This window comes from Choloepus didactylus, chromosome 2, assembly GCF_015220235.1.
Source record: "Choloepus didactylus isolate mChoDid1 chromosome 2, mChoDid1.pri, whole genome shotgun sequence".
Lineage (NCBI taxonomy): Eukaryota > Metazoa > Chordata > Mammalia > Pilosa > Megalonychidae > Choloepus > Choloepus didactylus.
In genome coordinates this window covers 44,485,869-44,499,448 of record NC_051308.1, presented here as the reverse complement: position 1 = coordinate 44,499,448, position 13,580 = coordinate 44,485,869, and the positions used below count along the sequence as shown (strand labels likewise).

Here is a 13,580-nt window from a genome sequence, read left to right as displayed (position 1 = left end):
TAGGCTTTGCCACTGTCCATCTCTGTAACTAAGCTATTGGTAGCATGATCTTGCACGCCTTATTTCCCATCTTCAAAATGACTTTAGTTTATCATATTTTTAGTCCCATTTTTTTCTCATAAGAAAAATAGAGATGGCTACCAGTAAATAAGATGTCCCTTTACCATCAACGAAGAGAGATATAACAGGGCAAAATTCTTTACTATGTCCCTTACTTCTCCTTCCCAAATTCCTATGTTAACCAAGGTAAGTTCATCCTACACTTTCCTAAGAAAAGTAACCACTTATGGGAGGAATCAAAGTGATGAGTTGGTACAACCTGAGAATATTCCTGACCACCAATACTCCTCATCCTCCTTCCAATCTGGGCCCTTGGTTATATCTACATGGTCAATGAATTCCTATATATTCACAGTTCCCACAGCTGGACATAGGCAAGCCCGAGCAATGATAAAGCTGACAATTTAGAACTGGTAATTAAACCATCTTGTCTGGTTCATTTGTTGATTGATTCACCAAATATTTATTATGCACCCACCATGTGTCAGGTTTGGTCTAGGCACCAAAGTTAAAATGTGAGTAAGAAACAGTCCCTGCTGGGTAGGATCTGTTGATAGTGACAGTGACAGTCAGGTTGGACAGGCAATTTCAATATAATATGATTATACTCTGGGACACCGAAGGGCCCTTTCTCAGCCTCAGTTGGTAATACGTGACTTTCTGATGGGGTGATTTCTAAATCGAAATCTAAAAAATGCATAGGAGTTGACCAGATCAAAGGGGTGAAGGGGGTTTTCCCAGTCACATTTGATAGCAAATATTTGATAAAGAAAGAAATTAGCATTTATGTTTTACCCAAACCTTCTAGTAACAGGTTCTTAAAATATCCTGAGAAGAAAACATAGCTAAGGGTATTATCATTACAAATCTCATATAATCCAGCATTGAAAGATATTTCTAGGAATCCAACATCACCATAAAAGAGATCTAATATTGAAATCAAGGAAATGGCAATTATGATAACAATCCAAATATAATAGAAAAGTAAATAGCATATAGAGCCTTGTCTGCCCATAAGTTGGTTCTCTTCCGTATATTGGTTCATTTATTATTCATTTTCAGTATGAAACACAGTTCACTGGACAGAGGCATGGAATATTTCTTTAATAACTCTCAGTACTAATTTAATTCTACTTAAACACACATATTCTAGTGAATGCCACATGCTTTTCAGCATGATTTTACATGTAAATCAGGATAATATGTTTTCAGATCATTAAGTAAAAGGAAGCATGAACTAAAACCTATTTAATCAATGAGGTATCACCTTTAAACTGCCACAAGGTCATAAAAAAGATAATTTCAAAGCTATAAGTTTCCTAATTGTAATCAACAACAATCTAATGATGAAAGAAAGTATGTCCTAATGGCTGTAATAAACTTGAACAAATCACTGTCTGTCTTTAAAGACAATTTGCCTCCTCTTGTGGTAAAACGCCATCTCCCAAATTCTGAATTTCTGAATATATAAAATGAGAGATTGCATCAGATCTAGAGAGTTTATATAATGACACGGATAAGTGTCTACATAGTGCAGACAAAGATAAGACTCAGTTAGCAGTTTACTTCAGTTCTGCTATACCACTGTAAAACAGTTATTTGTTTCTTCCTGTTAGCATAATATTAACCCTTCTACTGACAGATGTATATAGATAATATATGTATTGCGTTAGAAATAGGAGCTTGCTATTTTTGAACTGTATCATCAAAATCAATATATTGATGGTTTCATATATATGTGTATGGACATATATACGCACATACACAAATGTTCAAAACATGCATTCTTAAACAGATGAACAATGAATTAAATTAACACTCTTTGATGGATGCTATGTAAATTACAAACTAAAACAGTGTAAAGGCTGTAAAATAGATACATAAATCATTGAATATTCCATACCCCCATTAAGTACTGCTATGTAACTGAAAATTGCCATTAAAGTACTAATTATTCTTTAATGTTTGAAAGTGAATAAAAGGTAGTATATACTAAGATTTAGAGACATGAGAATTTACTATCCTATCCAGCATTTGTGTTAGAGTGAAAATTGAAGATCTGAATACTCAAGCTATTTTTTTGTGTGTGTCTCTCAATTCTTAAATAAACACCAATCTAAATCCAATTCCCTCTCTTATTATTTGTTCATGAAACATGATACTCCTGAGTTGATCAGCCCCAAAAGTCTTTCAAGCATTCTTTTCTCATACATGTGACTTCTAACATTTAGGGTTTCAAGTATTTTAGTAAACATCAATTCATTAATTCTTATAAGGTCATAAAATGTACATGATACAACAGGTGAGGAATCTTATTTGGAGCAGGGGTTCCATACAAACTGCAGATTAACCTTTATTTTCCTCTAGTGATGAGGCACCTGCTGCCCTTATACTGTTTGTGAAAGGGAGGGGAATTTATTCAGCCCCCAGATAGTTACATTTTCCCTTGGGCAAGATCATGGTGGTTCCCAAAGCTGAACTATAGGGAGTGTACTGAGGTCTTTTTCCTTCAGTGTTTTCAGAAAATGCATCCTCTAATGCTTAATGGAGAATCAGGCTTATTATTTTGAGTCATGCTTTCTCTTCGAGGGCCTTACATACCAACCAGAGAAGGAGTATTCTTAATCATTATTTCTCAAAACAAATGCGTAGTTGATTGCATATTTACTTTTGAATGTTATAACAATTTTTTCATAGAGATATTGAAAAAATATCCAGACTGTTTCATATTTCACTTATGTAGACACTGGTGAATATACAATTTAGAGGTCTCTTCCAGTGCTGCGAATAGTTTTCCTATTCTATTATCTTCCCACTGCCTATTTTTGCCAAGAGGAAAAGTATAAATGCATATCTAAAATAGTTCTTCAAAAACCGAGAATGAAACCATTGCAGTAGAAAATTAAAGCTCAAATGGGAAATATAAATTTTAAATCTAAATAAAGTCTCAATTAAACAAAAAGCTTTTCCCAATTTACCATGGAGAAATTAAGATATATATATATATAAATATGTGTATGTATGTGTGTATACACATACACACACATACAAACGCACACATGATATAAAAGCAGTCTCAATGAAACAATAAGAGAATGAATAGAAAAGTCTTGACAAAAGAGTCTCAATAAAGCAAAACAAACAATTACAATGAAAATAATCAGACATAAAATTGGGCCTAAAAGAAAGTTCTAAAGGAAATTAATTCTAACAATAAACAAGGTGTTCAATAGACTTAGTTCTAGGGCATTTACAAAAAATTAGATTGATGACATTTTTTCATTGACTTACCCCCTGGAGGCATTGAAATGGTTATAGGATCACTCATCAAGCTGCCTTGGCTATTTGAAACATTCACTTGCACAGTATAGCTAGTGAAAGGAACCAATCTGTTGATGAGCACCCAAAGGTTGTTCTCTTCACTGCTATGCATGATTTGTGTGCCATGCAGAAGGGTGTAGTTATCACCTGCTGATAAAAGATTATTAAAATGACCATTTATTAAGAATTCTTTCGGACTATTATTTGAAAATTTTCTGGGGCTTCCTAAATATAATGTACTAAATATAACTAATATTACTATCCTAAGAGGTATTAAGTGTGTCATCAACAATATGCATACTATTATGTTTCTGTTTTGTGAACAAAATGTTAACTAGGTTCACATTATGTTCTCCAATTAATTCATCATGTTGGACAAAATAACTGGATTGATATTCTAAGATAGTATGAAACCATATCACCAGTATTGTGCATAGGGCATAAGTAAAAATACTGCACAGGCATAAATACTGATCACTTGAAGAGTTGTTTTTAATTTCTTGAGGGTTGTTTATCCCTGGATTTTCTTTGCTGTGCACACTGGAAGAAATAACACTTCTTCCCTCAATAGAAGTGTTATGGATATTAATAGTATACTTGAATATATTTCTCAGATATTTCATATATTATCATTTGGGGCTTTTTCTGCTCATTTTGATTGAAAGGTGAGTTAATGATTTTCTATCTAATGTCCCTTTCTGTCAGAATTGGTCAGAATTTCCTGAAAAGCAATTGGAAAAGGGAGGCAATGTGTGCCCATTTTGATCAGGAGATCTATTTTTTTTTTTTTTTTTTTTTTAGCTCTGTGGGAAAATGCAGGAGCTGCATCACTGTGTGAAGCAATTACCTTCAATGTATCCTTACCCAGTTCCACCACCATCCTTCCAACACTTCAGCAAACCTATTCTCAAATCTCAGAATGACTAGGATCTATGAAAATACTGCTGCCTGATCCCAGTGTTTTATTTCCATCTCTTACACCTCAGTATTATGTTTAAGGTTAAGAAGAGTTAGGAATTAGGGTTGAAATAAGACTAGGGCTATTACTGAAAATTGTAACATTTATTTCACTTTATATGTTAGATGCTTTCTTGGAAAGGTTACATGAGGCAATTTTTCAAAGTCGCACTTAATTTTAATAAAATGTCACAAATGTGTTACGATTACTTTTAAAATGTAGCAAAAGAACCAGTCAGAACATCAATATTTACTTCAAATAGGTTCTTCCTTTGCCAAAACATTTTTATTATACGTATGTTTAAATACCACCCCCACCCCCAAATTCTGCAAAGATAGACAAACAAATAAAAAACACATGATATTGGATTTCAAGTTGGGAAAGACAGCATATTTGAAAGATCCCCAGAAACTGATTTAATATTTAATGATTATAAATTTTTAAAAGTAAACAATGGACACATACTAAAAGTGATCTTGCATTGTATGGTATATGTATTTAATAGTGACAATATTTACAAAAATATTTTACTTTAACACAGTTTAGAAGCAAGGTATAGTACAAAGGAAAGAACATGAACTGGGGTCCTATATTTGAACCTGCCCTTGTCATCTTTGACTAGTGTGCTATTTGCTAAGTTATTTAATATTTCTGAACTTCAATTTCTTCATCTGTAAACTGGGAATGATAATACTTACATTGCAATGTTATTATAAAGGTTAAGTGAGGTAATTTATTTATAATATCAGCACAAAATAGGTAATCATAAACAGCAGCTGGGAGTATTGTTACTATTTTTATTGCAATCCACACAACTGATAAGTTCTAGACAAACATTTAGAACTAGCAAGTGACTTAAGAGTTATGCACCCTGTATTTTACTTTCTCAGTAGCAATTACCGACATTTTACATTCTCTTTTTCCTTGAAAGTCTAACATTTCAATCAACTAAACAATGCTAACCTCATCGTTTACCACCATCCCATTGTCCAATCAGGTTATACTTCAAACTCTGAAATTAATAAAAGTCACATGATACAAAAGAGGATCTGATACCTAGTTATGACATGACCACTTTAATGAAATGTGGGTAAGGCAGACAGAAACTTTAAAAATGCACAAAATTTTACAAAAGATACTTGCAAATAATATGGTCTGGGGATGGAGGAAGAAGCTGAAAAATTTATTGCTGCAAAATACACAGGTGTATTTCCTGTAACCAGAAAATAGCTCTACTGACATACAAAAATTTATTACTCTAGACTTGAAATTCGCAGTAAGAAACTTAACATCTAAAGGAATAGTTTTTTGTAGAGGTACTTATCAGATGAATATGACTTATGGGCTAAAAAATGGGAATAAAAATGTTTATTCATTTTTTAGTAAAACTAGAAAAAAAAACCTACTTGCAGTCTATAGAATGATTTCAAGGTCCTAAAATGGAAATAGAAAATGCCCTGTTGTATGTGTGATATATGTTAACAAGAAGTTCTGAAACCTAAAAAGCAGCCTTTAATAACTTCATTATGCATTGAAAAGATATTTCCAAATTATACCATATTAGCTCTCATGGATTCTTTACCGATCAACTTGAGTCAACCAAAGATTACTGAGCTCCAACTGCATGCAGGGAGAATCTTTGCTAGGTACTGATGAGGAAACGTCTAAAATAAAGAAGACATAGTTCCTGCATTCAAGAAATTTTGTTAAAATTAAACATAAGCCCTTTCTCAACATTGTCTAGGAACAGTTACATTATCAGCATCTGATGACTTCCTCCAGTTCTCATGATGTCTAGTTTCTTCCAAGCATTTTCAGCTATTGTCGAAACAACTGCTGCTATTGTCACATGCCCAGTTGTAAAATTCCAAAAAGGTCAGTTTATTCTGCAGAGACCCAGAAAGATGCTCAATTATCTCTGAAATAAAATAAGTGTGCACATCCTACAAAAGAGTGAAAACTGAAAAAATAAAATCCAAAACAAAACCCACAATGTAAATTCTAAATTTTAAGGCAAGAGAATACAATTTTACAAATTGTAAGCCAGATGCAAATGTAAGATCAATAAGTAAACATAGATGATTACAATATTTGGGAATTGTTTTCCTAGTGATTTTTGTTTGTTTTTGAAGCAAATTTTAGCGATGAAACAAACATTATTACTAGCTTTGAAAATGCCATGGCAGGGGGAAATATATTAAGTACCACTTTATTCTAAGTTTCCCAGATAACAACATTAATACATGGTAATTATACAATTAGATGTAACATTAAGTTCTAGTTATAGAACAATGATTACTCAGTAATTATAAGAAGTATGTAATTACTCAATAATTATGAGAAGTATGCAATTACATAACCATTTTGCTCAGCTCAAAAAAGAACTTGTATGTCTCTAGGAGCCATGCAGCCAAGTGAATCTAATATTCTCTTACCCCCACTAGCATACAGTTCAATTCACAGACCTAGAGCAACTGACAGGACATGAAACCTCAATTTAAGCTGAAAAATCCCCAGATTTAAAACTGAAGCAGGATCTGCAGGTTTGTGCCCCCCCCCCCCCCCATTCTCCCAGCCCTCCCTTTCTTCTTTGAACTTCACCAATTTTGGTTCCTTGATATTGGGGGAAGATTCTTATAATGCAAGTCCTTGGACTGCCCCTTTTGAGAGGGTTGTGCTTTACCACTTTTCAGTGAATAAAACTTGTTTTCAATGGGCTGGAAAATGCAGCCACGTTGGTTCAGCCTCAAGAATCAAGCTAGAATGATAAGCATTTCCTATCACAAGTGACCATTCCTGTCTGGACAGCCTCACTCCAACCCTATTTAGGAGTGTAAGTGGATACTGCAGGCTCGTTTGAGTGTTTGTGTTCTAGAACAAAAACCCGTTCCCCCACAGGGACTGTGAGTTTTGAGTTCCCTCACAACCCCTTGATTGTTGTCTCAGCCATTGAGTTTTACCTAGAGATTTCACCGAGCTCTTTGTAGGATGAGGTTGTCTATATCATTGTTTCAGGGTTCATCTATATCAAAATCATCAGGGGGTACTTCATAAGAATTTACATATCTGAATTCCACCCCAGATCAGGGAATAGAGCTTAGGAAATACTGGGTGATATTTCTTAAGCATCCTGAAGTTTGAGATACACTGATTTTAGGATTATTTAGTCTATGTTGAGACTGGTCTTAAAGTAATGATCAAAATTTATTTCCTCAGCTTCCAAAAATAATTATATCACAATTGGCAACTTTATGAATGATGCAGTTATACTCTAGCTTTGGGCTAAAAAATGTTTACTCCATTAGTGAACCACTGTACCTACAGAAGGTGTAAAGCTAATATTTAAACAATGTTTAAACCAGATCTACTTTAGAGAACACAAAATCTAATACAGTGGTTCTACAAGACAATTCAAAATATACAGAAAAACAGTTCTAAAAAAAGAATAATCAGTATTGCAGATCTGAGAACAAAAACTCAGGATCTTCTGGTTGAAGTATTCTCTCTCTCCCTCTCTCTCTTTATCTTCCTCATCCCTTTCTCCATTCCTTTCTCTCTCACTCTCTCCACTGAGGATGCGGGAGAAGGAAAGATTTTTTGTATATTGGCCAAAATATTAGCAAGAGTAATTTTTGTGTAGAACATAAGATTTTTAAATAAACTCCTAACTGCTATTTGAGGATATTCTATCTTCTAAAGAATCTTCAAAGTAGTTAATTTATTAACTCCTAATTTTCAATTTTATTTTGAAGAAAAAGTTATTAAATGAAGAAACAACCAAAAGAAATCTCATATGCCCAACAGATTTCACTTACAAGGACCCTTTCCTTCAGCTTCAAACATGGAGTCCCACTAAAATGTTAATATCAATGCCCATTTTTAAGTCAAGAATCTTATTTTCAATGCTCTTATTCATTGAAGAGTGGATATTTCTATGCAAATATTATTTTTTTAAGCAAAAACCAGGGTAAATAGATATTTTCACGTGTGTGATTCAGAGGTGCGTAAATGATTACTGTCCCGGGAATATCATACTTTGGGGTTCTCTGGATTAAATTAACATAAGTGGGTATCCTTTCCTATTCTTGTTATAATCATTGTCACAAGAATTTTAATGCACCATATATTCCATAATTTTTTCCTCTGTGCTGTACTGCTCTGACCTTTTCAATATTCTATAATTTGACTGGCTGGCTATTTCAGTTCTCTCCTTTTTACAGCCTTATTAACTTGTGGGAAAGAGGTGAAATGAACAACCAATCAGAATACATAATATTGCAAAGGTCAGCATAGACCTGTACAGTACCATCACACACAGAATACTGTATGCCAGGCGTTAACACCCTGATATCTTATTCATGTGACAAAGATTGTAACAAGAACAGAAAATGGCACAACATGAATCCATTCTCATGACAAAGATTATAATGAGAAATGACAGCGAACAAACCAAACTGATTCTTGTTACCTTGTGAGGATTTTATATGTCAGACTTGGTCCTGCTTTAAGTTAGCCTTTTCCTGAATCCAATTACATTGTAAGGTAGAAAAGGTGTTAACTAATTTCCCCATTTCTTACTGTGAAAGAGAAATGCTATATTTTTCTTGCATTGAGGTCTCAATTTTATTATTGTTCAGCTCCACCTTGCTATCACAGAATTCTGCCAATATCAAAATAAAAAAAAAATTTCAAACAGTATTCTGCGGATCAGGGCAATGTGGCAAATAAGCCCTTTAATATGAGCTGAGAATTCTAGGTCACTCTAGATAGCATCTATTAATATTTAAGTTACATGTTATTTATTCTTTCTAAGGATATCATTTCAAATTATTTTACCCAAAAAGCAAGTGTATTCTCCAAATGCCATCATTCTAATAGACCTCACTTTGGTAAAGGATCTGAAAGGTGTTGGATATTTATTTTGTAGTTAATATATGGTTAAAAGGATCTATTCCTGGCTTGAAACGTTTGCTAAATAGAAAACACTTACAGATATATGCCTAATAGCTATCTTCTGTGCAGAACATTTTGAAAGAGGCAGAAATAAGCAACCTCTGAACCACTCAGACTCTGAGAAGGACAGTGCTCTATTAATGCATCATATTTCTTACCATTATTGTAATTATTCTAATAGTGATTTCTAATTGGTTACCATCTTGTAAAAGCTGTTCTTTGATCATCTTTAAACTGGTCATTCTGCTTCTATGACAATTATAAATCAAAGAATAAACACACAGAATGTTCCATTAACTACCAAAGGATGCCTCAGAAACGTTTGTCCTGGGCCTGTGGTCGTATAAGAGAAATAACAACTTTATAGATTCTGGGTATCTTTTTGCTTTCTTACTTTTTTTTAAGTATGTGGGCAAGGGAAACCTAAAATTTGCACAAGTACCCTTCTAAATATTTTAAACATTATTTTTTAAAGTCATTTAGACATGGTTTGTTTTTCATTAACTTTGTTCTATGTACTACTGTCAGATTCTCCTAAATGAATCTCATGTTATTAGCATCATAAAATGAGTATGTGTATATATATATACACACACACACAAACACACACACACATAAACATATATAAATAGTGAATTTGAGATTTATGGTGACTCTGGTAAACTAGGGAAGTCTGATTTGTTTTTACCAACTATGCTGTACTCTGAGAAGTCAGATTTTTTCCCCCTACTTTGACTTATTTTCCCCTTTGGAGAAAGCATTATTTTTCTAAATGAAAAAAACTATTATCATTATCTCAATCAGCTAAGAACTATTTGGCAAAATGTGCTCCCATAGAAAGTGCTCCCAGTTCCCAAACAAAGAACACTGTACATAACACAACTATTTTATCAACAGAAAACAGTTTCATTTTAGAGTTCTTGGAGAGCTTTGTTACACATGCTGAACATGCTGAGCCTTTAGTGTCACTGTGATCAAATGGACAAATCCACAACCATTATTAAATCCAGAGGAGAGTGTATCACCAATTCTTAGTTTAATAAAACATTTATAATTTTGAGACAGACATTCCATTAAAGAATACCCATTTTGGGACTGCAGCATGTTGATGAGTATTATAATGTTTTGTTGCTGAGTTCTATGTGCTTAATTTGCTACAGCCACATAGTCATGTGTTTCTGTATTAGTTATCTAGTGCTGTGCAATGATGTCATCACAAGCTTAGTGGCTCAAAACAACATACATTTATTATCTCCTCGTTTCTTTGAGTCAGGAATCTGGACATGGCTTAGCTGGGTCCTTTGTTTCAGGGTCTCAAAAGGCTACTGCAGTCTCATCTCAGGGATCTACCAGGGAAGGATCCCTTCCAAGCTCATAGGGTTGTCAGCATTCAGCTCCTTGATGGCTGTGGGACTAGGGCCTTGGTTTCCTGCAGGCTATTGGCAGAAGCCACTCTCAGTTACCAGCTGGTTGTTGGCCAGAGGATGCCTTCATTTCCTTCCTCTCCAACATGATCACTCACTTTATCAAAGACAGCCAGGGAGAGAGTCTTCTAGCAGGACAGGTTCTACACTTATGTAACATTATCATTGAAGTGACATTCCGTCATGTTTGCCATAGTTTGTTGGCTAGAAGCAAGTCACAGGTTCTGACCACTCTCAATGGGAGGGTTTACACAAAGCCCCTGAAGGTGGAGATCGTTTGGTGCATCTTAGAGTCTGTGTTACAGTTTCTAAACTGTGATTATGAGTCACCTTACTGGAAAGAAATTTAGGAATAAATTGTGAAGCTTTCAAAAGTTTCTGCCTATGGAGAAGAATGAATAAGATAAGTAGGATCAGAGAACTGCCCTTCCAAAATACATAAAAAAAGAAACAGCAGTCATAAAATTAACAAAAACAGCGGAACATTCTCTAGAAGCACTATATAAGGGAAAGGGAACACATTAATGGCATTGATTTTGAAACCTACTGACAAAAGAAAGACATGGTCAATTCTGGTTTAGAGTAGCACAGCTCATAATTCTGATGCCAGAGAAGGGAAGATAAGCCAATGAAAATCCTGAGAACTCTCGCTAAGCCTCTCCAATCTGAAGAACAATGGACCGCGTAGCGTCTGCAGAGATACGAAGGGCAGTCGGGGATAGCCATCTTGTCAGGCATTGTGCAGATTGGGAGAAGTAGTTGATATTCCCAGGAATGGGAGATGTTTATGGTTGAATAGAGAGGGTACTGCTACAGAGGACATTTAATGGGATCTCAGAGTAGAGAGAAACTACGTTCCCTACAATTCTGCCCAACACATCCTTCAACCACCTCTATTTCACTCCCTTTCTCCCAGGTTACAGACAGGTGCATTAGTAGCAACACGGATTCTTCAAAGTTTAGGCTGGAAGAAGACTAACATCAGCCAGAAAGAGAGGCAGGTCAGATAGAATTCACCTTGTTCAGAACAAATGGAAAGTCTGGATGGGAGTTACTTACACATGGCATAAGCAAGATGAAAATAAATAACATGCTAAATATGCATGCAAACAGCCAAAAGGAAAGAAAGGATTCCAACATAAAAAGAAAAATTAACACCCCAGTCTGGAAAAAAAAATGATGCATATTCTTCATAAGATGGAAAAGGATATTGCAGAGCCAGAGAAATGAACTGGAACCCAAAATAACACCAGTAGGTATTTAATAATTAAATTAGAAAAAACAAGCACCAGAATACCCACAGCTAAAAACTAAATCAGTGGCATGAAGGAAGGCCTTGAAATAATGATAGACATTGCACATGAAAAAAAATTTTTAATATAGCAATCAGAAGGTGATAAATATGGAGAAAGAAAATGATCTAGCTTAAAAATGCTTTGAGCCCCTGAAGAATAGAACTCATGCAAAGAACTGAAAAAAGTATTCAGAGAAACAATTTAGAAATTTTCCTATACATTTTTTGTTGTTAAACAAAAGGATAGTTGACACTTGTGTGGGCACATGACCTTACAGTTGCCAATCAGACTTAAAAACTTGACAGAGCAAAATGATGACTCAGGATAAGTTAGGGATTATTCTAAATGTCTCTAGAATTGTTGAGAATCCAGAAGCTGAGGTGCGATTGCCCAAGGCAGCATACCTTACCTGAGGCATGATCTTGCATGGCCATGCTATTTGTGGTTTCTGCACAAGTCTGACTCGTCAGCTTTCCTGACAACTTGGTGAACTATTCAGTACCTTTACAGGACATCCATTTTGCCTTAATTGACCCGATTTGTTTCTGTTGTTCACTACCAAGAAACCACTCAAGAATTATGAAAAGTCTGAAGTGATGTTCCCCACTTTTTAACTTTGGTTATTTAAAAGTAGAGGTATTTAGTGATTGTTGTTTTCCATATTACTTGGATTTTTAAATAGTATGTATAATTTTTATAAAATCAAGAGAATTGTGAGATGGTTGAAATATCCAAAGAAAATACAGTTGCCACCTTACAATAAAACCAGGGATCCACAAACTATAACCTATGGGAAAATTTAGCCAGCTGTCTGTTTTTGTTAATAAACTCTTACTGGTAACTCATTCTTTTAGGTATTGTCATGCTACAAAGGCAGAATTGAGTAGTTATGAGAGAGAGCACACAACCCAAAAAGCCCAAAATGTTTAATATCTGGTCCTTAAAGAAAAAGTTTTCTGACCTCTGAATTAAACGATCAAAAAGTGGCTACCTCTTAAAAATGTTCTGAATAAAGGGAACCATTCCTAATTTCTTGATTGAATTTCTTGAGTAAGCTCTTTTTAAAGAGTAAAACAGGGTATGTGGGGAAAACTGTTGTACAGTCCTATGTTGTGTCACTGCACTGTACCTCCGATAGTGCTTCGAATGTCTTTCGTTACTCAGCAATTAAAAGTGCAAATTACTGGAAAGGAAAGAAGCAAGAAGAAAATACTGTATCAATTATTCCCTAATTCCACATATTGGGAATTTTGCAATTGGAAATTCAAGTGCTTTCCTTTTACAGCAGTGATAACAGCTGTTCTAAATGCTTAATAAGAGTAGCTGAAGAATAATTAATGGCTCCTTGGACTAAAGAAGGATGGGTTCACCGTTTCGACTGCTTTCAAAAAGGCTTTCTTTTTTTTAAGTTTCAAAGTCATGTGCCTTTCAGAGGAATACGTAAATGTTCCAGACTTTATCTCTGCCCATAGTGCAACCAGAGGTAATTTGTCAAAAGCATAAAACATCCTCTTTATCCAGATCCTGGTGAAAATATGTAAATGGTTAAATAAGGCTAAAAAGTTTGTT

At 34.6% G+C, this 13,580-nt stretch overlaps 1 protein-coding gene across 1 annotated transcript in view; it reads right to left on the bottom strand.

Annotated features, from left to right (window-relative positions):
• The window catches only part of USH2A (usherin), an 891,077-nt gene that overhangs the window by 303,686 nt on the left and 573,811 nt on the right, over positions 1-13,580 (bottom strand). The window contains 1 exon segment of the mRNA XM_037823757.1: positions 3,352-3,531. Within this exon segment, the coding sequence (XP_037679685.1) occupies positions 3,352-3,531 (180 nt within the window).